General features: G+C 39.4%; 1 protein-coding gene across 1 annotated transcript; it reads right to left on the bottom strand.

Moving 5' to 3' along the window:
• Window positions 1–1,244: 1,244 nt before the first annotated feature.
• Window positions 1,245–2,875, bottom strand: LOC130809121 (uncharacterized). The gene is made up of 4 exons (XM_057674764.1): window positions 2,590–2,875; window positions 2,296–2,541; window positions 1,390–2,190; window positions 1,245–1,264 (listed from the first exon to the last, which is right to left on the bottom strand). Exons 1-4 carry the CDS (start codon window positions 2,873–2,875, stop codon window positions 1,245–1,247), a joined length of 1,353 nt encoding a protein of 450 aa, XP_057530747.1.
• Window positions 2,876–11,383: the final 8,508 nt, after the last annotated feature.

The following is an 11,383-nucleotide window of genomic DNA, read 5'->3' on the forward strand; positions in this document are numbered from 1 at the left end:
GTGATTTTTGGTCTTGGAACCCTATCCTAAGGGTCCGACTTATAGGTATCACAAGTTCGTTAGTGACAAAATAATTTGATAATGGGACCCCTCTCAAGGGTCCGACTTATGGATATTACTGATTTAATAAGATTTGCAAAAGAATTTTACCAAATATTTGCGAACATAAGAGCCGGATAATCTGAAAATAAAACCTGTTTATTAATGATTGTTAAGGATACAAGCGATGATTGAAGTAATTTTGAATTACAACGCAATTATGTTGCGGAATGACTGTAGTCGCGGATTGGTACTGATGAGTCTGTCACTGATGAGGCTGTTTATGCTGATGCTTGTCGATTGCCCCTTGCAAATTTTATTAAATGAAGAATTTTTTCAAATGGTCTCCATTCCATGGTCGGGGTAGTTTTTTCCCTTTCATGTCTTCTAGTTCGAAGGTTCCTGGTTTGACGACGTGGGTGACTCTGAAAGGTCCGTCCCAGTTGGCCCCTAACTTTCCTTTCTCCACGATCTTTCCCGTAGCTTCTATTTTTCGGAGGACTAAATCACCAATTTGAATGCGTCTGGTTTTGACGTGGCGATTGAAGCTACGGATCATCTTTTGTTTTTGTGCTATTGATCTCAGCATTGCGTTTCCTCTTGTCTCTGGCAGCAGATCTAAGTTTGCTCTTTTTCTTTCCTCATTTTCGTCGTGTGAGTAGTAGGTGACCCTTGTAGAGGGTACGCCTATTTCAACTGGGAGCACGGCTTCAGATCCGTATACTAAAGAGAAAGGTGTATGCCCCGTTGCGTCTTTGATGGTTGTTCGACTTGCCCATAAGATGCCTGGTAGTTCTTCATCCCAATTACCTTTGACCCCCTCTATCTTCTTCTTAATGCCATTCAGGATCTCTTTGTTCGCGGACTCTACTTGACCATTAGTTTGCGGCCTGGACACTGAACTGAATCTGATTTGGATGTTAAACTTGTCGCAGTACTCGATGGTGTTCTTGTTGACGAACTGCCTTCCATTATCTGTTATGATCACCCGGGGGATGCCGTACCTTGTGATGATAATCCTCCATATAAACTGACAGACTTGTTTGTCCGTGATTGAGCTAAGGGCTTCCGCTTCTACATATTTTGTGAAATAATCAATGGCCACAATGATGAATTTGCGTTGCCCTTTTGCCGGAGGGAAGGGGCCAAGGAGGTCCATGCCCCACTTGTCGAAAGGCAGGACAGCTTGCATGGCGGTCAAGTAATTAGATGGCTTCCTTCCTATCTTTGAGTGGTACTGACATTCAGGACATCTTTTGATCAAATACTCCGCGTCTTCTCGGAGTGAGGGCCAATAATATCCACTTCTAAGGACTTTCCCAATGACAGTCCGTACTCCTAGGTGTATACCGCATCCACCTTCGTGTATTTCGCGGAGGATATAGTTTCCTTCTTCAAGGGATACGCATTTCAGGAGGGGGTGTGTATATGACTTCTTGTAGAGCGTTCCTTCGTGGAGTTCGAACCATCTGGCTTTCTTCCGGAGCATTTTGGCCTGACATTCATCTTGGGGAAGCGTCTGATTCCGCAAATATTCGATGTATGGCTCCATCCATGTTTCTGATCTGTCGATGGTATCGACCATGAAGTTGATGCTGGGGTTAGGAAGCACTTCCCAGATTATGTCTCGAGCCGCGGATGTTTCTGCTGTGCTGGCAAGCTTTGCCAGGGAATCAGCCTGGGCGTTCTGGGATCTTGGAATGTGCTCCAACGTGAACTTGTCGAATTTTTGAACAAATTCCTTTACTTGCTGCAGGTACATTTTCATGCTGTCATCTTTAGCTTCGAATTCCCCGTTCACTTGTCCAACAATCAATTGGGAGTTAGAGAAGGCGGACAATTTTTTGGCTCCCGTTTCGTAGCAAATTCTCAGTCCCATCAATAATGCTTCATATTCGGCCTCGTTGTTGGATGCTGCGAACTCGAACCTGACCGCCCTTTCCATACGGACCCCGGCGGAAGACACAATGAGGAGTCCAGCCCCACTTGCTGATTGGGTAGAGGACCCATCTACATACAACTTCCATTCCTGATTGGGTTCAGGATGATAGGGGAGAGTGCTTTCAGCAATGAAGTCCGCCAAAGCTTGGGCTTTGATTGCTGTTCGAGGCTCATATTCAATGCCGAAATCCGCTAGCTGGTTTGCCCAATCTGTGACGCGGTTTGACTTGTTTTTCCCTTCCAGAATCTTTTTCAAAGGTTGATCAGTCCGGACAATGATCTGGTGGGATTGAAAGTAGGGCTTCAATTTCCTGCTTGCCATGACGATTGCGAATATGACTTTTTCGACTTCACCGTAGTTTCCCTCCGAGCCACGGAATGCATGACTTACATAGTATATAGGAAGCTGTTTCTTTTCCCTTTCTGCTACCAGTACTCCGGATAACGAATATTCGGAGACAGAGACATATAGGACTAGCTTCTCCCCTTTGATGGGCGAAACTAGTTTTGGCAAGGTGGACAGGTGCTCTTTAAGTTGGCGGAAGGACTCTTCTGCTTCTGCTGTCCACTCGAACTTCTGTTGTTTTATTGTTTTAAAGAAGGGTGAACATTTATCCGCGGACTTGGAAAGGAATCTTCCAAGAGCAGCCACGCACCCCGTGAGCTTTTGTACTTCTTTTATTGAGGTGGGGGATCTCATGTTCTGTATAGCCCGGATCTTATCAGGATTTGCTTCAATGCCTCGCTCGTCTACCAGGAAGCCAAGGCACTTCCCTCCAGTAACTCCAAACACACACTTGTCAGGATTGAGTTTCATTTGGTGCTTTCGAAGGGTAAGGAACGTCTCTCGTAAGTCTGCGGCGTGCTGACTTGCTTGTTTGCTTTTTGTGATCATGTCATCTACATATACTTCTAAATTCCGTCCAATCTGAGACTGGAAGACCTTGTTGACCATCCTTTGATAAGTTGCCCCCGCGTTTTTTAATCCGAAGGGCATCACCTTGTAGCAATAGACTCCCATGCTGGTAATGAAGGCCGTGTGAGGTTGGTCTTCAATTGCCAACGGAATCTGATGATAGCCGGCATTGGCATCCATGAAGCTTAATAATGCATGGCCTGCTGTAGAATCCACCAGATGATCTATCTTTGGAAGTGGGTAATCGTCTTTAGGGCACGCCTTATTCAGGTCCGTGAAGTCGACGCACATCCTCCACTTGCCATTCGGTTTTTTCACCAGGACAACGTTGGATAGCCACTCAGAGTATTTGCATTCTTCAATAAATCCGGCTCTCAACAACTTCTCGACTTCCTCCTTGGCGGCCTCAGTCCGCTCTCTTCCTTGATGTCGTAGCTTTTGTTTTATGGGTTTATAGCCTGGTTTGATGTCAAGTTTATGACACGCGACACTGATAGGGATGCCAGGCATTTCTTCCGTGCAAAAAGCAAAGACGTCGCGGAACTCAGCAATGGTGGCCACTATGTCCTGTTTGACCGTGTTAGGAAGATCTTTCCCCACTTTGATTTGTTTCCCCTCGAACATGTCTACTTCCTCGTATCGTTCTATGGGGCGAGGCCTTTCATGTGTGCTGAGATTTTCCTTGTACACGCTCATGACAGCTGGAACATTGTCTTCCCTTTTTCTTTTTGCAGGTGTCTCGGAAGACCCGCGCTTCAGGGTGTTGACGAGGCATTGGCGAGCCGTCACTTGGTCTCCCTTGAGAATGCCAACTTGTCCATTATCTGTCTCGAATTGCAGCAAGAGTTGATGGGGAAAGATTGCTGCCTTGATCTTATTAATGAGTGGGAGCCCCATGATAGCATTGTAGGGGAAGTTGAGATCTACCACTGTGAACCGTATGGGCATGGTCCGGCTTTCACTTCTCTCCCCTACCCGTACGGGGAGAATGATCGTGCCCAACGGAATGACCTGACTCCCTCCAAACCCAATCAGTGGTTTGTCTAGGGGTTGTAAGTGCTTTTCCTCGAACTTCATCTTTCTCAGGCATTCCATTGTAATAAGATCAGCCGTGCTTCCCGTATCTACCAGCACCCGTCTGACTTTCATTTGCCCGATTTTAAGAGTGACCACCAGGGGATCGGTATGGGGTTGTTGCAGCGGTTGGGAGGTCGTGGCATCGAACTTCATGACCGGTCCCTTAGATGCGGCCATGGGAGGTCCTTTCAGCAAAGTGTGGACGCTGTTTTTTGCCGCGCGGATAGTGGGATATTCCTCAGTGTATCCCCCAAAAATCATGTTGATAGTTCCTTGAGTGTCGGAACTTTCGCGTCTGGCTTCGTTCCTCTTGGGGGATCGGCGTTTCTGTTGCCATGGCCTCCTTTCCCCTTCTCTTCCAGCATCATAATCTCTCCTGTTGAGGAACCTGGACAGTTTTCCCTCGTCAGCCAACTGATGCAAGATGCGCTTTAGTTCGCGGCATTGTGCTAGAGTATGGCCGTGCTCTTTGTGATAATCACACCACAGATTATAGTTGCGCCTATCAGAGGGAGTGGTAACTGGAGGTGGAGCTGGCAATTGATCTCGAACAGCGAAGAAAATGTCCCTCCTGTTTCGATTGAATATGGGGTCGTTTCCTCCATCTCCCAGATTCCGCGTCCTAGTTTCTCCTTCTGTAACATATACGTGTCGGGCTCGTGCAGGTCCCATATCAGACGGCGGCGTAGGACGACGCGGCATGTAATTCTTCTCTCTCCTCGAAGAATGCTCCTCCCTGCTTCGTGAGGATTGATGGGGGGGCCCGACATCTTTTTTCTCAAATTTTCGCCTTTTCGGATCATGTGCTTGACATATCTCTGAGGCCGTGACATAACTTTGGCATTGTTTCATGGCCTTTGCATATGTCTTTACTTGACTTTCAACCAACTGGAACTTCAGCCGTTGGGCCTTCATTCCGTTGATTAGGGCGTTTAGGGCAACCGACTCCTCCAAATCAGTCACTTCCAGCACTGCCTCATGGAACTTCTTAAGATATGAGGATATGGACTCTCCTTCCAATTGAGTGACACTAAGCAGGTGGAAGTTTGATTTCTCCTGCCTTCTTGAGGCTATAAAGTGGCCCAAGAACTTGCCCTCTAGTTGGGCAAAGTTGTGGATGCTTCCTCCGGGAAGGGAGGTGTACCACGTCAAAGCTACTCCTGTAAGAGTAGTTGGAAAGAACTTACACCATAACGATGAGTTGGTGGTACAACAACATAAGATTCTTATACGCCGTCAGATGCTCCTGCGGGCATGACGTGCCATCGAAAGCAGCCATGTTCGGTACCTTTATTTTCCCGGGATTGGGAGTATTCAGTATCTCCCTGGCCAGGGGAGAGACTAATGATATGGGCTCTTCAGGAAGGACACTCTTGTCGGCCTCATTCCGCGGCATGGAGGTGGGAGTGAGGGGACGGCTAGACCCGGCGAGTTGTGCCTTCTTCCTTTCCTCCCTTCTTTTATCTACCAGGGATTGGACGCTCTCAGACGTCTTTCGCTTTTTGCTCTCTATGAAGGTTCGGGCATCTGGAGTGGCGGTTTTGGATTTGCCATCTCGTGTATCTGTCTTGCTATGGTGCGGGTAAGTTCTGGACCTTTCCCGCCTATTTTTATTGCGTCTACTGGAATGGGAAGTCCTCGAGTTCCCATCTTGAGATTCATGAGATTTTGGTATCTCTTGACGGGGCTCGATTCGTTCCTCTAAGTTCTTTATTTGGTTCGCCATGTCTTCCAGTACTCGTTGTTGAGTAGGGGTATTGTTTATGACGGCGCGGAGTTGTTCAGAGAACGCGGCCGTGAGATTTCGCGCTAGCATGTCCAAATCACGGCGAGTCACGGCTTGATTATTAGCGTGACCCGCTGAAGTGTCTGTATCTGTGCTATGCACGGTGGCGGTTTGAGTTGGGTTCTTCTTGGGAGCCATGACTTCTTGTACTTTCCCCACAGACGGCGCCAAACTGTTTCGGTGATGAAACGAGGAAGTGGGATACACCTGAAATACCTGGAGATAAGTAGAAGTGTGATCAAGAGAAGCGACTTATGAGAGGAAGCGACCTGAATTCCTGCAACACAACACGTTAGCCTTGTCCGGGGGGTGATCTCCCGGAAAACCCCTCCGACGCTCAAGTCAGAACGTAAATCAGAAATTAATGAATGACAGATTGTAGAATGAATGCAAGAAGGAAGGTCGGGATTGGGATTGCTAGTGCTAGTGCTAGTGTTTGGGAAGGCTAAGGAAGTAGTGTAAGCAAGGATACTAGGAAAGCTGTTTCAGATGTCCTCTCCCCTCTGATGGTTGTCCCTATTTATAATGTTTGAAGGAGGAAGTTACTTCAGAGAGGAAGGGTGGAAGATCATGGGAGTAATGGGCAGCAGCTGGTGGTCATGAAGGAAAGTAGAAGATAGTGGGCAGTTATCTACCTTGGAAGAAGGATTATCAAAGAATGTGGGTGAGTGGGAAGTTGAGTCAAACAGGTGGTTATTATTCTGGAGGGAAATTAGGGCATCTGGAAGTGAGTAGCTCATGGGCCATTCAAGGAGGATGGGACATTCAACAAAAAGCCCATTGACCGAAAGTCAAGGTCAACGGAAAAGGTCAAAGGGTATTTTGGTAATATGATGCTAATTATTAAATAAATAAATTAATTAAAAAACAGTACCATGACAAAAAATATTTTACTTTTTGTATTAAATGAATTATGTTTTTTGAAATAGCTTGTTGGTTGGAGACTTTAAAGAACAACCTTATACACTAGGATAGTGTTAGTGACTTAAATTAGGGATAAGTTGATTAAGCTTGCATATTCAAGTTTTTTTTATAAGGTTGTATTTTGGTATGCTGAAATTGGATTTTAACGGCTTTTAGTTGGTGTTTTAGTATATTAAAATTGGCATTTTAACTTTTTAATATGTATTTTTATAATTTTTTATTATGTATATTTATAGATATTGAGGTTTAAAATTTACATTGAGAACTGTGCAAAAAGTAAATGGAAAAAACAAATAGATACGAAGTGAGTAATATTAAAATAGGTTTATTAATTAATATTATAGGCTTACAGAAGAGAGGGAATCGTGCTTGGGTAGTTTAGGTTTATCAAGTAAATCATATTGTAGTCCATTATTATAAAGGGTTTTAAAAAAAAGGATTCTAAGAATCCACAGGTCCGATATTTTTTGAACACCCTGATTCCGATTCGTCATTTTAAAACAAATTTAGATTTGACTCGGATTTAATGGGTCTAAAATTTTAGGACCCACGGATTCAGGTCGAGTTCAAAATACATTGCAATCCCTAACCTCAACTGAAGTAGAAATATATAGGTTTGAGTAAAGATTTTTGACCCAATTAATTATATTGGTTGACATGTCCATATTTGTTTATTAAATAGGGTAGGTTAAGATTAAAATTTCCAATCTAAAATAAACATGTATAACCATTTAAATACATGAGTATTTTTCCTGAAAATTCAATAAGTATAACCTGAATTTAATAAATTTAATATTATTTTATTTTTTATAGTAAATACAAAATAAACAACCAATAAGCTAAAAGTTTAAAATAAAGGCGTAAATATGAAGTAGTTAATATTGAAAACCTTGAAATGAAAATAAAATACTCTAAATGGATTAAGTGAGTCGAAATTAGACTAACTTGATTTATTACAGATTAGGTGAGTAATGTGATTTTCTACTCAATTAACCAAACTTATTAGGTTTGAATTAAGAGATTTTTGACACATTTATGTATAACTCAAACACAAATCCGATTTGATTTTTTGACTAGACCTACTTAATGATCTTTTAATGCATTATCAAGATTAAATCAAAATAACCGTTAATTGTTTTTTATGACTTCTCTTACGTTTTCAAATATTCAAAACAAATAGCCGTTATTCAAAAATTAACTCTCACTTACATTTGCACTTCTCTACTTCTCTCTTTTCTTGGCTTCTCTCTTCCATAGATCTGAGTTTCAGGATCTTCGAATATCCATCTCAATCTTCATTTTCTCTTCAATTAAGGTATGTTTTTCAATTACCTTTAATTGTTTTTTTAACGTTTTTCTCAATTTTTGGTATGGCTTTTCGGCGTATTTTTATGTCGTGCAAACTTACGGTTTTTGATAACTTCAAATCATTCAAGTTGTCTGTAAATCTTTTCGTTTCTTTGAAACATTTTTTCATCTTCTTTTTTTAGTCTAATCTTCGAACTCTAAGTTTTATATCTTGTGATTGGTTATTTTTTTCTTGAAATGCTTAATTTTTTTTTGTTTAATTTGCCTCATTATTCTGTTAAAAATTGTTAATTATTATTCATATCGATGAGAAACTTGCATTCTCAACATTGATGTCACTTAAATATGATCACAAGATGCTAATTTTTATAATGCCAATTGAAACTTGTAATGATTAAGCTTTTAATATTTATATATGAGGTCTTTAGCAAGATTTTTTATTACTGCTTTTTTTTCCTATTTATTTTTTGCATAGTCTTTAAAATAATTTTTAAACCGTAAAATATCTAAATACATATAATAAAAAATTATAATTATAAAAATATATAATAGAAAAGTATGAATTATAATTAAAATCTTAAAAATTCTCACATAAATATATTTTATTTTTATCTCTTAAAATTTATAGATTAAGAATAAAATATAACAGATTTTTTTTATTATGTGGTTTTAGTTAGCATTTGGTTGCAGAGTGTGTGGCAATTTGTTCACCTCGTTGATTTTCTACCTAGTAGTTTCTATTGTATAACTAGCTTTTTAAAAAAAAAAACAAATTATGAGGGACTATACCCTTTTTATTGGAGTTGATTTCTTTACTAGTTTTTGGTGAATTGTTTTTCATTTGCCTTAGTAACAAGTTAATAATTTTTGTGAGGGTAAAACACTATTTTCGACATATAAAAGACTGCTTTGGAGTAGTGTATTAAATATTGTACATGGCTTGGATTGAAGTCCCACATATCCTAAATAAGATATAACATTTGTGATAATATTTGCTTGAAAGATATATATATGAGATTAAAAAGTATACTTAAAATCGACAAAAAACTTTTAAAAAGGTATTTAAAATTAATGAGAAAGTGCACAAAACCCTTCTTAGAAGATGTGTCTCATTTTCACACTTATGCAATTGTAGAGTATGAGTTGATGATAGGTTAATGAGAAAAATCATACAAAATCTTCAAATTAATGGCATAACTAATAGACATATATGAAACAATAAAAGTTATACTCAAGAATTAATAGATAAATAAAAGAAAAAATATAAAAAATATTAACCTTTTATATAAAATTTGTAATAGATTAATAAGGTTTGCAAGAAAAACAATAAAAACGATTTCACATACAAACAAGAATTAAGAAAAAAAAGTTTTAAGAGGTGTATTTTGATATTAAAAGCACTTTCTAATTACTAATTTGTTTATAAAGTTTAATGATTGGTTTGAAATTTTTGCTTTTCACTTAAAAAGATTTGCTATAGATACAAAATCATGGACAATTACAGTATACAAGACTTAGATTACATTATAGTTCATAATAAATATAGAAGCAGGACTAAAATGCAATATTAGTAAAGTCGAAACGTATGCGAAAAACAAAAATCGAAAAATCAAAACAGTAAGGAAACGCCGAGTCATCGCTTATATTCTGATTCTTCATTTTTGAGACAAAAAGAAAAGTCAAGTTGGCTTTTGAGAAGCGGCGCCTCGTCGCCAGTGCTCTAGCTTGGATATTTGCGGTTTGGGTAGTTTATCCGTTTGTAATGACTGGTGTCTATCATTATCAAGATTGGTAACCTCCAATTATTGGATATAACTGATGTTACATCACTTATATCAGGTTGTTGCATTGGTGGATAGTCTCCTTTAAACATAGGGTGTATGCAAAGGGAAATTCCACCCTCCTAAGTCATTTTCTAATTTTTTTTTTCCTTAGAACATTTCCCTTGTTCTTGCCTCTGTTTTGCATGATTTGTGGAGGAGTAATTAACTTTCTCTACATTTTTTAAGTTCTTAATTCATTCACAACACTTTGATATTACATTGCATTCTCGTTGTGCCAAGGGATTGTTGTTGTAGATAGTATTTCTTTGTAAGTTTCATTATCATCCTAAGCATCCTTAAGAAAAATATCACAAAAGGAAAGTGATTACATGCCTCCTACATATATCGAGTTTTCGAGCAATGTTCATCCTTGCAACATATTCTTCAAGGAGGTGTCATACTTAGAGTTTGAAGAGGTTCCATACCCAATAAAAAGGTTTACAAATATAAGTTTGTTGTAGTCATGTTAACTTGTAATTATATTTGTAATAGCATTATATTTTGAATAATCTTTTGTGGTATCATCTTCATGGCTAGTGTGAAGCTACTTCTAATTTTACCAAATTGGACAAGTTTGTCGATGTTGAAATCCATTGTTGACAAAATAAAATGCTTATACTTTTGACCACTCTTAACGTTGCTTATGTCATAAGCACTCCTAGACCGGATGAGACGTATGATGAAACTTTGGAGAAAATTAGGAAGCATAGCAAGTGGGATAATGATCACTATATGTTGGGGACATATATTGAATGAGATAAAGGATTTACTCATGTATATCTACCAATTCCATGAATCGACAAAGCTTTTACGGGATGTACTTGAGGACAACTACTTGGCCGAGGATGCAAGTTCTAAGAAATTCTTAGTAAGTAATTTTAATACTTATAAGATAGTTTATAGGCGCCCCCTATATTTGATCAATTTCATGAACTTTAAAGAATGCATGCTAATATGAAAATTCATCACATAAGTTTAGAAGAGATCTTTAATAAGGTCCAACTCCAGTGTGTATCTCTAACTCGGACTCGGATCGTAAAGTCAGAGTTGGAGTCGTATAACCTTTTTCCTCAGACTTTAATTGGGATTATTTCTTCCTCGGATCGAGTTGGACTAGGGTCGGATTCGGACTGAAGTATCATCCCCAGTTCAACAATATAACATTATTATTAAATATTACCTATTAACATAATTGATATGATCAGATAGTGTATACCCAACAAACTCATCACCTCCTGCATCTTGAGACAAATATCTATACGCAGTAGTTGGTCTAGTGCTTGTTTCTTCAAATGAATTAATTGTATCAACCTGCTCTAACGATAATGCATGTTAGATCAATGTAGGTGCTACCATTTAGCCCTTGTTAGCTCATGTGTGTGCAAAATGAAGTGTTGTTTAATATAGTATAACCCACTCTCACTATCCAACTTTGTTTTTTATCGTTGGCTTACAATCATATCTCGTTATTGGTATGAGCTTCATCTATTTTCGCTTACTAGGTACTTCTTTAGGACTCTATTTTTATCGTTGAAGGATCTATATGATGTGTCTTCCCTTCACATAAAT

Source organism: Amaranthus tricolor, chromosome 1 (genome assembly GCF_026212465.1).
Source record: "Amaranthus tricolor cultivar Red isolate AtriRed21 chromosome 1, ASM2621246v1, whole genome shotgun sequence".
Lineage (NCBI taxonomy): Eukaryota > Viridiplantae > Streptophyta > Magnoliopsida > Caryophyllales > Amaranthaceae > Amaranthus > Amaranthus tricolor.